General features: G+C 47.6%; 2 protein-coding genes across 2 annotated transcripts; both read right to left on the bottom strand.

The window, feature by feature from the left end:
* Positions 1-3,277, bottom strand: LOC136523222 (F-box/FBD/LRR-repeat protein At1g13570-like). The gene is made up of 7 exons (XM_066516978.1): positions 3,096-3,277; positions 2,573-2,681; positions 1,619-2,476; positions 1,372-1,521; positions 434-531; positions 371-379; positions 1-193 (listed from the first exon to the last, which is right to left on the bottom strand). Exons 1-7 carry the CDS (start codon positions 3,275-3,277, stop codon positions 1-3), a joined length of 1,599 nt encoding a protein of 532 aa, XP_066373075.1.
* A 4,775-nt stretch (positions 3,278-8,052) lies between these two features.
* LOC136521173 (probable polygalacturonase) lies at positions 8,053-11,650 on the bottom strand. Its single transcript, XM_066514875.1, has 6 exons — positions 11,512-11,650; positions 10,554-10,898; positions 10,012-10,132; positions 9,380-9,554; positions 9,146-9,216; positions 8,053-8,998 (listed from the first exon to the last, which is right to left on the bottom strand). The coding sequence occupies exons 1-6, from the start codon at positions 11,554-11,556 to the stop codon at positions 8,292-8,294; spliced, it is 1,464 nt and encodes a 487-aa protein (XP_066370972.1). The 5' UTR covers positions 11,557-11,650; the 3' UTR covers positions 8,053-8,291.
* Between the last annotated feature and the right edge of the window lie 916 nt (positions 11,651-12,566).

The raw sequence follows: 12,566 nt of genomic DNA, 5'->3' as shown, positions 1-12,566 counted from the left end.
CTAAAGAATGTGAACTTCCGTGCTAGGCGAAATCTTCCCATCAAGGTACTCTCTGGCAGCAGCTCGCATAGCCACGTATTCTGAATCTTCAGGGAAACAACGACCAACCTTCTTCCTCGGATCTATAGTCAAAACCTGAAGGTCAGGAGCATTTCCCACTATATGTACCAGGAACTCAAGCTGTCCCTTGACCGAATTTTTTTTTTTAGATAAAGGATAGTTTATATCCGGCTTCATCTGCCATGAGGTAGAATCAGGCCAATTATTACAAAGTTCGACCCAATGGTGAGCACACAACTTACACAGTTCACAAGCTTACAGCCAGACTTTGGAAACACAAAGCGTGAAGTAAAGTATTGACTAAGAAAGACCGATAAATCTATTTGAGAACCACCCATTGGAACTAAAGAAATGCAAGGCTGATGTCTCCGACCCGGTAAGAAGCACGTTCCTTAGATACTTGTATGGACTGCTGGGAAGCCTCTGTAAAGTTCCCCATCCTGGGCCTTCCAAGAGTGCAAGAAGATTAAACTGCATACAACAATACAACAGTACGTATGATCAGCATATTGCAATGAAGCTACATATATGATCCCTAATTCTTATGGCAAAAAAAATGCATTCCTACTTCTGAGCTGTCATCACAGTTTTTGTACAGTTTTTTTTTTTTGTCCATTCAGTCTTTGTAGATGATGCAAGTATTTCATAAATGATAAAATCTCCACTAATTAAATGGCAGACAAAATCTTCAACTTAATCAGAGAAAATTAGTGCTATATGTCAGCTAATTTCACACTTTGCAATTGCTTCTCACCCTTTCTAGCAGAACCAGATAGAAATGAGAATGTTTTTACAACTGTAAGTACAACTCTAAGGTAAACCAACTAACAACTGGTGACAAGTTTATATAAGCATAATAATAATCTAAATAATATAAAGTACACCAGCAGCCCTTAAACGGTTTCCATAGTGTCACATGCGTGCAAACTCTCAGAATGCAGATTTGGGTCCCTAAACTTTTAAGTATGCCACCTCGGATCCAAATCTCCATAATTAGCATATACTATCTGCCTATGTGGCATGCCAGCATAGATCCTGACAAGTTGGGCCCCTGTAGCAGCATAGTTCCCAAAAAAGAATTAAACTATGTAGGCCATGCTGTTGCATGCTAGGCATCTGAATAGTAATTAGTTGGATTCTTATATGGGGCAAAATATAATATAGATAGTACTACACAAAATAAAAGTACAATCTGTGGTGAATTTATATAGTGTTGTAATAAAGAAATAGGAAAAAGGAAATCGCAAGGTAAACTTACCGAAAAAATACATTTACAAGGGATCACGTCTATCAACACAGAAGGGTACTTACATGCACCTCCAGTTCCTCGATGAAAGGGAAAGCTCTCAGGAAAGATGCCAATGAGAGAATATTAGGAGTGCTTCTAGTATCAATTAAGAGCAACAACCGTAAAATTTTGAGCTGAGAAAAAATGCAAATTTTGTCCAGCAATAAGGGTGTCTGAAAGAAAGAAAGAAAGAAAACGGTTAGACAAAAACAAACTTCAAGAGGTACTAATAACGACTCTGAAGACTAGCGATGTGTTGCAAGAACATACCTCTAAAGGTAGAGAAGTATCCAGAGTGAAATTTTTTACACATGTAAGAATGTTTGGAAGCACAGTGATGGCATAGTTAAGAGTGGCACCATTCAGATGAACTTGTGCTGTCTCTAGTTGCTTAACTTGACCAAGGTTAATAGTTACTCGCGCTCCATGGTATACAAAAGTCTTCAGATTTTCTGCTTGTAACTCTATTTTCGTCATATTGCAATCCACGATACGTAAGTACATTAAATGGTCCAATGGTTTTTTCACCGTTAGCTCATCTTTCATGCAACATCTACTTAAGCTCAACCACGTCAGAGTAGAGCAACCAGCTAACATATCTTCAAGATTCTTTCTAGATACAGAAAATAATTGCAGATCAAGCTTCTTCAGATTTGGGAAACCCATAAACTGGGAACCTGGTTTTAAGGATACACAACTAAGCTGAAGATGTTGTAACCGTGATATGCTTGCACTGTCAAAAAGTTCAAAGGGGAAGATATACATATCCTCCTCACCAATTAATTCAGCTGGCAGTAAATCCAATGCTAGATTCTTTGTTAGAGATGACACAGCAAAACTGATCCAATTATTCAGATGACCAACAAGCATATCATCAAATTCAACTCTGACATCAAGCTCTTCAACCATCTCACCATGAAACTGGCGCACTACCGTATTAACAATGTCAATGCATTGTTGGGTATATCTTTTTTTGTCACGGAAGTAACGACGCTGGCCACGTATGGCAGTGAAATCAAGACTTAGTCTGGAAGAAATAATCCACATACGCCTCCACTTACTTGACAGAACACTGGTCCTGACTACCTCACTGTATTGGAGTTTTGAAAATATTATGCGTAGTACATCCTGCAGCAAAATAGCGCTATGTCATTAGCATTGCCCCAAAGTTTGGGAATTTAATTTAAATCTCAACACCAACCCTAATAAGATACATTCACGTACCTCTGGGAGGTCTGCAAGTTTAAGATCTGATCTCCACTTTCTGTAGGATAGTTCTTTAGAGAAATGATTTGCTGTGCTTCTGCAGACAAGGTTATTTCCTTTCCCGGTGCTACAGTAGACATGTCAAATTCCCCAATTAGTTACAATGCTGGTGGGCAGTCAGAAGGACTTATGAGCAGTAGTAATGAATTTAATGAGACAGGTTATGTCAAAAAAATGTCAACTCGGAAAATATCAAGAAATATAACCGTACCAGATGTTACATCTGACATTGATAAGGCTTAAGCATGAACCATGTACATATATAACTATATAAGTACATATACAGTAAAATTCTTAAACTTTGACCACTATCATACGGAAAAGCTCTTTTTAGTAGATCTGTTACCAGAAGTACTTACAATTTCGGAAGAAGAAAAAAAGATAAGCTGCATGTCAATGACTGTGATGGCGAGCAGCTGGTCGTGCCGAAGCTCCCGCAGTGGTCGAGGCCATCGTCGTGCTAGGAGAGGCGGGCACGGACTGTGATGGCGAGCAGCGCGCTGCGGGCAGGGGGGAGAGGAAGAGGCACGGCGATGAGGAATAGCCACCCGCTTTGGCCCACTTCCTGCTGCCGCCGTTGGCAGGCCTGCTGTCCATCACGGGGCGGCGAGCCGGCGACACGTCGGGCACGAGCCGTGGGACAGCAGCCAGGCGTCGATGCATGGGGCGTGGAACCCGCGCTCGCACCGTGGCAGCACGCCAAGACCAGCATGGTGGTCACGCACCGGGGCGGCTCCACGATCTCGGCTACGCGAGCGCACCTTCCGCAACGGCCTCATCGCGCTCTACCTCACACAGCGAGCGCGCGCGTGGTGGCCCTGTTCGACGCGTTCCTGGCCGGCGACGGCCTGGACATGGTTTCTAGATGGCCATGGTGACCGGGCACGCGTGCCCGTCCTAGGATTTTAAGGCCCTCCGGCGATCTCGTCGTAACGGCTCCTCGACCATGTATAAAATCTTATAATATATAGACGCTAATTTTACTTACAAAACGAAAGTAAATTTAATAACATATTTTTAATTTAACATGTTTGATAATTATCGAGGAACAATATAGATTAAGGAATATATTTGTAGATGTATGATAATTATCGAGGAATAATGTAGATTAAAAAAATAATATATTCGTTTTCTTTTCTCACCCATGACAAATGTTTCTTAGGTAACATTATAAAAATCTAACATGTAAATTAGAAGAAAAATATGACTATATGGGTACAAAGTACTAGAAGTCTGAAATACTATACAAATAATTAATTTGGATTAAAAAGAAAAAAAATACCTTGGGCCTAAACAACTAATCGGTGATCGCAATTCATAAGAAGCAAAGAATCGAGATGTCGTCGTCGTGGAGCCCTGCCTGGTCGCCGTCCTCGTGGCAGTGTCCGTGTCTCCGGTAGTCTAGCTCTTCGCGGCGGCGTGGCTCGCCAGCTCCGCGCGTGTAAGGCGCACGTTCCGAACTCACGATCAAAGTGTGTTGTGTGCAGCGTGACTCCTCGCCTCCTCTCTACCCGAGGGCTGTGGGGAAAGGAAACTAGGAAAGAAATATCAATGTTGTCTTTTTGGACCGTCTAGCCAGTTCTATGTCTCTCTTTTTATTAGTTTGCTAATGTCTAATGGACTATAGGACCTGAGGGTTTGTATACTTTGGCTTAGGCCCCTCCTCCGCTTGGGCTCTCGGGCGTCGCACCTCGTGGCCTACCCTTAGGGCTGGCACTGCACGCAAGGCTGGGCCTCGCCCGTGACGTTGTCCTTCGCGATGCTGGAGCTAGACGGCCGCGGCGGCTCTGTCAACACGGTGGCCGCCGCCGTGGGGTTTGCGGCCTGCACAAGGCGAGAAGCCTCGTGCTAGCCCAGGAGGTGCACAGCACGTCGCTGTGGTAGGCGTCGCGCTTGATGCCATGGTGTGGAATGTGCTCGATGCTGTGGCAGTGGTTCCGGAGGATGCCAGTGGCAACATCAGCGGCAGGGAGCAGACTGTGGTGGTGCTGGTTGGCCCCCCTAGGGAGGAGGAACAGAGCAGAGGCAGGATAGACATTTCACGCACGCATGCTGACTTGGATCTGCGCTGGCCCAAGGGTTGGCGTGCCACATGAGCAAAAGTGTCATTTTTGTATTTGATTTCTTTTCTTCACTGACAAAATTGTAGTGGCAACTTTTATGATGTTATCTGAGGAGGTGACGATCCTTATAATGGTAAAAGGTTAAATCTCCCAGGGGTGGGGTGGGTGGATTTATGGGAAAATTTAAATTTTAGGTCGTTGTGTTCGGTTCCGGTGCGCTTTGGAAATTTTTAATATTTTTATTTAATTTCTTTTTTAAACGATAATGTAAGCCACAGTCATCCGTCTGTAACTCCCGTGCCCGAACATGGCTTCGTAGGAGCGGGGCCCATCTCACCATCTCTCTCATAAACGGAAAAACGAATCCCCACTTGCTCATCCTTATCCGCCCGACGCTCGACGCAACAACATGGCCGCTCATTCGTTCACGCCCCTTTTCCCACCGCGTGCTCGTCGGTTGCTGCGCCGTGCCCCACCGCCCCACGCCCTATCGCGGGGCGTGCAGTGCGCTCGTCCCAGACACCTATGTGGCTCGTTCCCTCGCCGTCCGTCTGTCCATCTCCCATTGTCGCCGCGCACGCCGCTGACCCCGCGCATGGAGCTAGGGCGCATATGTCGTGGCGCCTCAAGTCTTCCCCGGCCGAGCCAAGGGCACCCACGAGTGGGGGCGGTGCTAGTGGTGCTCTCGTGCTGCGGCTCGCCGCTAGCTCCGACCCCGACGGTCGTAATTGACCGGCCCGACATTTCTCTCCCCTATGTTGCATATGTATGTTTCAAGTGTTTCAGGCGTTTAAGATGTATGTTGTAAAAAGTAAATCAAGGGATGTTGCAAGTGTTTTCAGAGGTATATTGCAATCATTTGTTCAAAATATTTCATCTGTTTTCAGACGTATGTTGCAATCATTTTTTATCTGGATGTTGCATATATTGCAAAAGTATGTTTTAATGTTTCAATTGTTTTAATCTTATGTTGCAGCAAGTGGTTTGATGTTGTAAGCGTTTTATTTTGGATCTTTCATGTGCTTTTTTTAGTCTTATGTTGCATTCAAGTTGCATTCAAGAGCATATTTTGGATCTTTTAAGAGCATATTCCAAATATTTCATCTGTTTTTAGTCTTATGTTGCATTCAAGTTGCAAGTGTTTTATGTTGTTCGGCGGGGGGCGAGTCGGGGGCCGGCGGACGGGGCACGCGGTGCGCTGGTGGGCTGACGGACGAGGGCGCTGGGGCCGGTGGACGGGGGGTGCTGCAAGTCCAGGCTCGCTGGGGGCGTGTTCGTCCTCAGCCGTTCATCCCGGCTCGCGCGTGTCGCCCGCACGGAGAGTCGGAGAGAGAGGAGGGGTCAGGGGAAAGAGCGGCGAGCGCAGAGACGAGGGCAGAGCGCATTTGTGGGCAGGGCGAAGGCGGACGGGGCGGGTTGCCCGGGCGTCAGGACGTTTGGGCGCTAGCCATGCCCATTCAAATATCATCCAACTCCATCTAATTGCTGCAAAGTGATGGGACTTTCAAAGCATGGGTGGAGCCAGGAAGTTTTTTTTTTAATTTTAAGAGGGCAGCAGTGTTAAATTTTCAAAATGTATTTGAATTCCAAAAAATTCAGTGAAGATTTCACATCCATAAGGGCCTAGGCCCCTACTCGGCCCCCCTGTTTCGAAGCCACCTTTCTTCTTTATTTATAACATGTAGCTTGTATATATGCATAAGCAACAGCAAACTCAACAACAGCTGGGCCTAAATGACCTTGCAGGCTAGCTGATTTCACACAAATTCACATGAACATCAGCCACCATCTTCATGCATCGTCACAAGAAGATAATTGGATGGAGTAGCAGTCTAGCAGACCACCAGTTAAGAGTTTTTTTACCGGTGTGCCATTATAAAAGTTTGTAATGACCTATAAGTTGCTAAAAAGTTCGAGCGTTCATAAGTGCCTCTGGTCGAAACTTTTTGCCGCGCCACACCATTCGGTCCAGTTTTACATCTAACACTGTCAAACTGTAGTAGAAAAAGGCTAAAATGCCCTACCCTCGCTGACCAAATGCCATCTAATGGAAGCAGCTGTGATGTGCAAAGTTTAACAGAGGTTTTCGGGAAGATTCACAAGACACGTGATATAATGATATGATAAGATAGAAAGGAGGGCTAAACTGCAAAGAGACCTTCTGCCGATTGTGCACGCGTGCAGGAGAGGGGATGCTCCGACCCAGTAGGCTCGCCTCCGGCGGCCGGCGGTGCTCCGGCGTCCAGAGCACACTCGACGCGGAACTCGGCGGTGAGGGAGCTCCTGGCGCGCTCGGCCTCGGCGTCCCAGGCACGGAGGTCCGACTCCAACTTGCGGCGGTGTCCCCGAGGTGGAGCTGCGCACCGGGCGCGGCGGTGATTGGTGAGTAGCATGTCCACGGTGACCTCCGGCGTCACCTCCCCCGCGCCCCACAGGCTGCCAGACCACTCCCCCTCCCGCTCTCGCCCCCGCCGCTGCCTTCTTCTCAGGGCGGCTGCTCTCCTAGGTTGGCTCCGTCCGCTCCTCTCCCAGGCTAGCTCCGTCCGCTCCTCCCCAAGGCTATCGTCCTCAGCCACGGACACAGGCGCCTCGAGCGCGTCGGGTTGCTCTCACCGCCGGCTACTCCTCTCCTGCCGGCTGCAACTTCCCCCGTCCTCGTGTCATGTGGCGTTCGCGCGCGCGAGCTCTGCCTCAGCTCGCGTTGCTCTCGCCGGACCGGCTGTGCCGCTGAGGCAGACGGGTCGCTAATAGCTTGAGGAGAAAGGAGGAGTTGGGGTCGCTGACGGCTTGCCCCACCAGACAGAGAAAGAAAGGTGTTGGGGTCGCTCTAACAGCTTAGCCCCGCTAGAAAGAGAGAGAAAAGCAAGAGGATAGAGTTACGAGAGAATTGTATTTTGGACATCTTTACTTGCTAAGCCCGCATGTTAGGGCTGTCATCTGTCAAACGGTGAAAACGCGAAAAAAAGTTTTTTTTGACTGCACGAACTTTTTAATGACGTGTAGGTCACTAGGGCAGTTTCAATGAAAAAAACTAGTAATTTCTATAACATAGAATACCGCACTAAAAAAAATACTGTTTTTCAATCCATGTTTCTATAAGTAATAATTATTTTTTCTTTCTCTCTCCCAACTCTATCTTCTTCCTCCAATGGGAGTGCGGCACGAGCCCCCTAGAAACTGGTGGTTTCTCCCCAATGGCGATTTCATGGTTTCTTGGTGCATTGGGTCAAGAGAAGACCTGATTTCTTCATGAGGAAACCATTTCTAAGATTTTTTTCTCTCTTTCTTTATTAATTACGTTGCCATATCAGCGTTTTACCTACGTGGCAAGTCATTTAACGAGGATAGAAACCATCATCAATACACCCTTGGGACTGCCCTTGTAAACTTTTATAATGGCACACAGCCAACAGACTCACCAATTAAGCTCAGCTTGCTCGCTCGTTATTGTGTTCATTCGTCAGACTTCATACTACTACTTGCTTGCATTGGACCTGGACTACAAGTGTATATATGAGCAGCGCTACAAGTTGTACGAGGCAGCTAGCTGGTGATCCACATCCACATAGACTCCTTGGTCCTTGCATCAACCGTACCGCAGATGACTTGAGCTGCTAGTTGCCGCCGCCGGGGACGTCGTAGGCGCACTGCTGCACGGTGACCTGGTCGATGGGCAGCGTGTCGGTCGGGAACGGGCAGGCGCCGTCGTGCGCGCCCTGGAGCGGCTCGCACGGCGCGGGGCTGACGTTAACCGACACGCCCTCGACGTCGGCGCACGTCCAGGGGTACTTCCTGGACTTGGACAGCTCGGCGGTGACGTTGGCGACGCAGATGCCCCGGAACGGCGCGCCCTGGATGCCCTCGAGCCGCGCCGCCTCCTTGTACACCCCCGTGGCCACCACGTCCTGGTAGCTGATGTTGTCCACCACGGGGATGGCGTTGGGGTCGTACTTGTCGTCCGGGTGGGACTTGTAGTTGCCCGTCATCCAGAACACCCACTTCATGGTGGTGAGCGTCATCCGCCGCACGAACACGTCCTTCACGTACGCGCCCCGGCCCACGGCGGTCTTGATGCGCACGCCGGACTCGGAGTTGATCGCCGTGATGTCCTCCGCGCGCACGTCCTGGATGCCGCCCGACATCTCGCTGCCCAGCGCGATCACCGCGCTCGTCGGGGACACGCACGTCAGCCGACGGATCACGATGTGCTGGCTCGGCATCCCGTACGAGATGCCGTACTCGTCCCAACCGCTCTTGATCGCCACGCAGTCGTCGCCGGACACGATGTAGCAGTCCTCGATCCGGACGTGCGAGCAAGAGTCTGCATCGATTCGTACCATGTCAGGCCATGTCCATGTGTGTGACAGGCATCATCAATTTCTGTTTAGTTTTGCTTTCTACTTCTACTATAATTTCTAACTGAATCAGCAGCTTCTGCATCCTTCAAATGAAGGAGCATATACCATACCAGGGTTGATGCCGTCAGTGTTGGGCGAGTTCGTCGGCGCCAGGATGGTGATGCCTTGCACCACGATGTTGCTGCGTTATAACAGTTTTATAGGAGTGAGTGAGCAATGATGTCAGAAGTCAGCACATAAGCATGCTGTCCAAATCATTTCTGACTTCAGGTGCTTGTACAAAGTTTACTAGTTAGTTCCTGACAGACGAGATGAAAGCCTTCTCACACAAGCAAATCACCAACCTGCTGTAGACCGGATGGATGTTCCACGCCGGCGAGTTGAGCAGCGTCAGGTTGGAGATGTAGATGGTGTCCGAGTGCATCAGCTCGATCAGGTACCCGCGCGTGTACTTCAGCTGGTTCTTGTGGAATTTCGACCACCACATCGCACCCTGTCCATCGATTGTGCCGTTGTTACCTGAAACATGAAATCGCATCGTTTGGACATCACAGCCACAGTCAAGTCAGATATGTTGTGCTACATCGATTGTGTCTTGATATGGAAAAAAGGAACACATTTTTTAGCATGAAGGATGAGGAAAGCATTTCCATATGCTCTTTTAGTTATCCAGTGCTTAGTCAGGCTCTGAACATTTATTTCTTCAGACAAACCGAATTCTGAATATGAACACCTTTCAGCCTGAACACTGAACATCTTTCAGGATCTAGTTTAGTCATTGTCTGTCGTCTGGTGAATGGTGACAACTTTGACAACGTTTTTTGGGATGAGGGGTCAGGAAAGCATATGCAGGTTTAGCTATCCGATGCTCCAGTTAGGCTCTGAATATTTGTTTCTTATTATGAGAAAAAAGAAACTGAAGATATGAACAACATCTTTCATTCAGTCTGAACACTGAACATTTCTGACCACTCACCAGTAATGACTACATCGGTCAGGTTTGATCCACCGATGAGGCTAGCGAATCTTCCTCCAATTTTATCCCTCCCTCTTCCATACGAAGGCAGGGGATCAATGATCGGCCATTCGTTTATGTCCTGCACCACCAAACTTGCTTTGTTATCAAAATGTAGAACTGAAAAAACAAAATATCTGAATACGCGTGTACTATTATGTATTGAATCATTAAATCAAGATTTTTTTTTCTGATACTAGCATCAAGAATAACGGTTAGTCAGTGTGTAGAAAGTAGTATATACAGTATATACAAGTAAGTAAATCAAGATGTTCTCATTCATTTCTAGAATTGTTTGTTGTCTGGTGACAACTTTGTGCAACTAGCAAATGATGTGCCCAGGACACCGCAGCATATCTAAACTGATAAAAAAATTGAAATATTTGAGATGACCAAATCGTTTTAGCCAGGCACCACATGTACCAATATTGAAATATTTGGCACATCGGTTTTGTCATATCCGGTCAGTTATCGTCATAATCAAAACCGAATTCGTGTCGGACCTGGGAGGCGAGGATGACGGCGTCGCTGTGGAGGAAGAGGGTGAAGTGGCTGGTGAGGTTGAATGGCCCCGTGAGCCACTTCCCGGCGGGCACGTACAGCATGGCGCCGCCGCCGTCCTCGCCGGAGTACTGCGACAGGTGGTCCACCGCGGAGCGGAACGCCGCGGTGTTGGAGGTGGTGCCGTCGCCGACGCCGCCGAAGTCCGCGAGCGACGCCGTGTGCGCCCGGCAGGCCGGCGCCAGGTACATGCTCTGCCCGGTGCCGTGCGCCGGGGAGGGCGCGTGGTGGCGCCCCGACACCGCCGCCGACGCGGCGAGGACGAGGAGGCATAGCGAGCGCAGAATCTGTTCCAGGAAACAGGAGGCCGTCAGTGTGTGTGCTTCAGAAATTGTCTGCTACATACATACATGAGCTGATCTGGATTGCTGGACTGGGTATAATTCGATTTGGGGGGAAAAAACATTGATCTTTTGATTGAAAATTCTCGGAAAATATGTGCAAAATCTTTTGGGGGGAACGAGAAGTAGAGCGAAAATCTTTGGTTGTGCATGCGAAAGTAGCAGCATATCTTGTTGGCAGGCAATCCGAGAGAGATTGCTGCAGTGCAGTGCAATACCTAACCTAACCCACATTTGTGAGGCAAAAAGACGGCACTTTTCAGTGCGCCATTTCAGCACCTCCATGTGCAACTTGCGACCGACGAGGACACATAATGACCGGAAGAAGAAGAACGCAGAACTAAAAAGGCGTGAAAGAGCGGAACAGAGAGGATGCTCCGCACTTGCAACCTTCAACAGCTGGGAGATGGGATTTGCAGGACATGAGGAGTAATGAAGAGCAGAACCGTGCAGCTAGCGCAGGAAGAAGAAGAAACGCGCACGCGGCCGCCGCGACTTCGCTGCAATGAATGAATGCGATGTGATAGCAGAGGAGAGGACGGAGGCGGTGAGTTCGTACATGGAGGAGCGGCGGCGCGTTGAGGTCGAGCGTTCGCAGCGCCATTGCTGCCGTTGCTGTGCTGCTCTGCTGGTGCTGGAAACCGCAGTAGGCTTGGAGTGACTCACTCACTCGTGAGATCACGGGATGATGGAGTGGATTGGATGGTAGTGGCAGGACGAGCGGCAGCCAATTTATAGGAGTCCTTGCTGCACTATTCAGCACTAGCTCCTTCAGTAATAGAGGAAGCTTTTTTTCTTTCCTTGTTTATTGAGATGTCGTTCATTAATATAATCTTTTTTCCCTACTCTTTGATATCTCCTTTATTAATTAATATAAGCTGGTGGTTTATGCAGTCCACAACTACATTTTCCTTCGTTTTCTTTTTTGTACCACTATCAAGTGCCTCCTTTTCTTAAGCCTACACTTTTTTTACCACTATGACAAGAAAATAAATTTAGAAGTGTCTTTGTGAGTGCTATTAACGTAGGTAACGTTGTTTTAAATCATAGACTACGGCATTTAGCGATCTGCCTCAAAACAACTAATCGCTGATTAAATTAGGCAATAGTAGCTAAATTGTATATAGGAACGACTAGTTAGATCTTTCTGAAACAGCTATATCCAAAGATAGAGATAGTTATAGCGGAAGCTCTAAAACCATGGTAGGTAATAAAGTATTTCTACTATCTATCTTTTGCTGACTAGCTATTTCAGTTGCCTCAATCGCTTTTCACCGGCCCGGCCTACTTACATGTTAGTAGTGCAGATGCATGTCATTCTCAGCTACGGAAGAAGTATGTACAGTCTTAATTACTTTCACTTAGTTGCTTGCTTGTTTATAAGAAAAAAGGTTAATTGCTTGTGTTTCATATCGGCTTAGTGCTACGGAAGATGTGTTTAGAATCTTTAGCTTCAGTTAATTGCCTTTTGTTCAGTAGTATTGGCTTATTATTATAGCTGCTCACCCGTGTATTGATATGAGCGGCCCTGTTCTCTTACTGAATACTACTAGCATTAGTAGGCTATGAGCTCTGAATCACTTGACACTGCCAGTCACGGGGCATATCCTATCA

Source organism: Miscanthus floridulus, chromosome 18 (assembly GCF_019320115.1).
Source record: "Miscanthus floridulus cultivar M001 chromosome 18, ASM1932011v1, whole genome shotgun sequence".
Lineage (NCBI taxonomy): Eukaryota > Viridiplantae > Streptophyta > Magnoliopsida > Poales > Poaceae > Miscanthus > Miscanthus floridulus.
The sequence above is the reverse complement of the archived record's forward strand: the minus strand, read 5'-3'. Positions and strand labels throughout refer to the sequence as shown.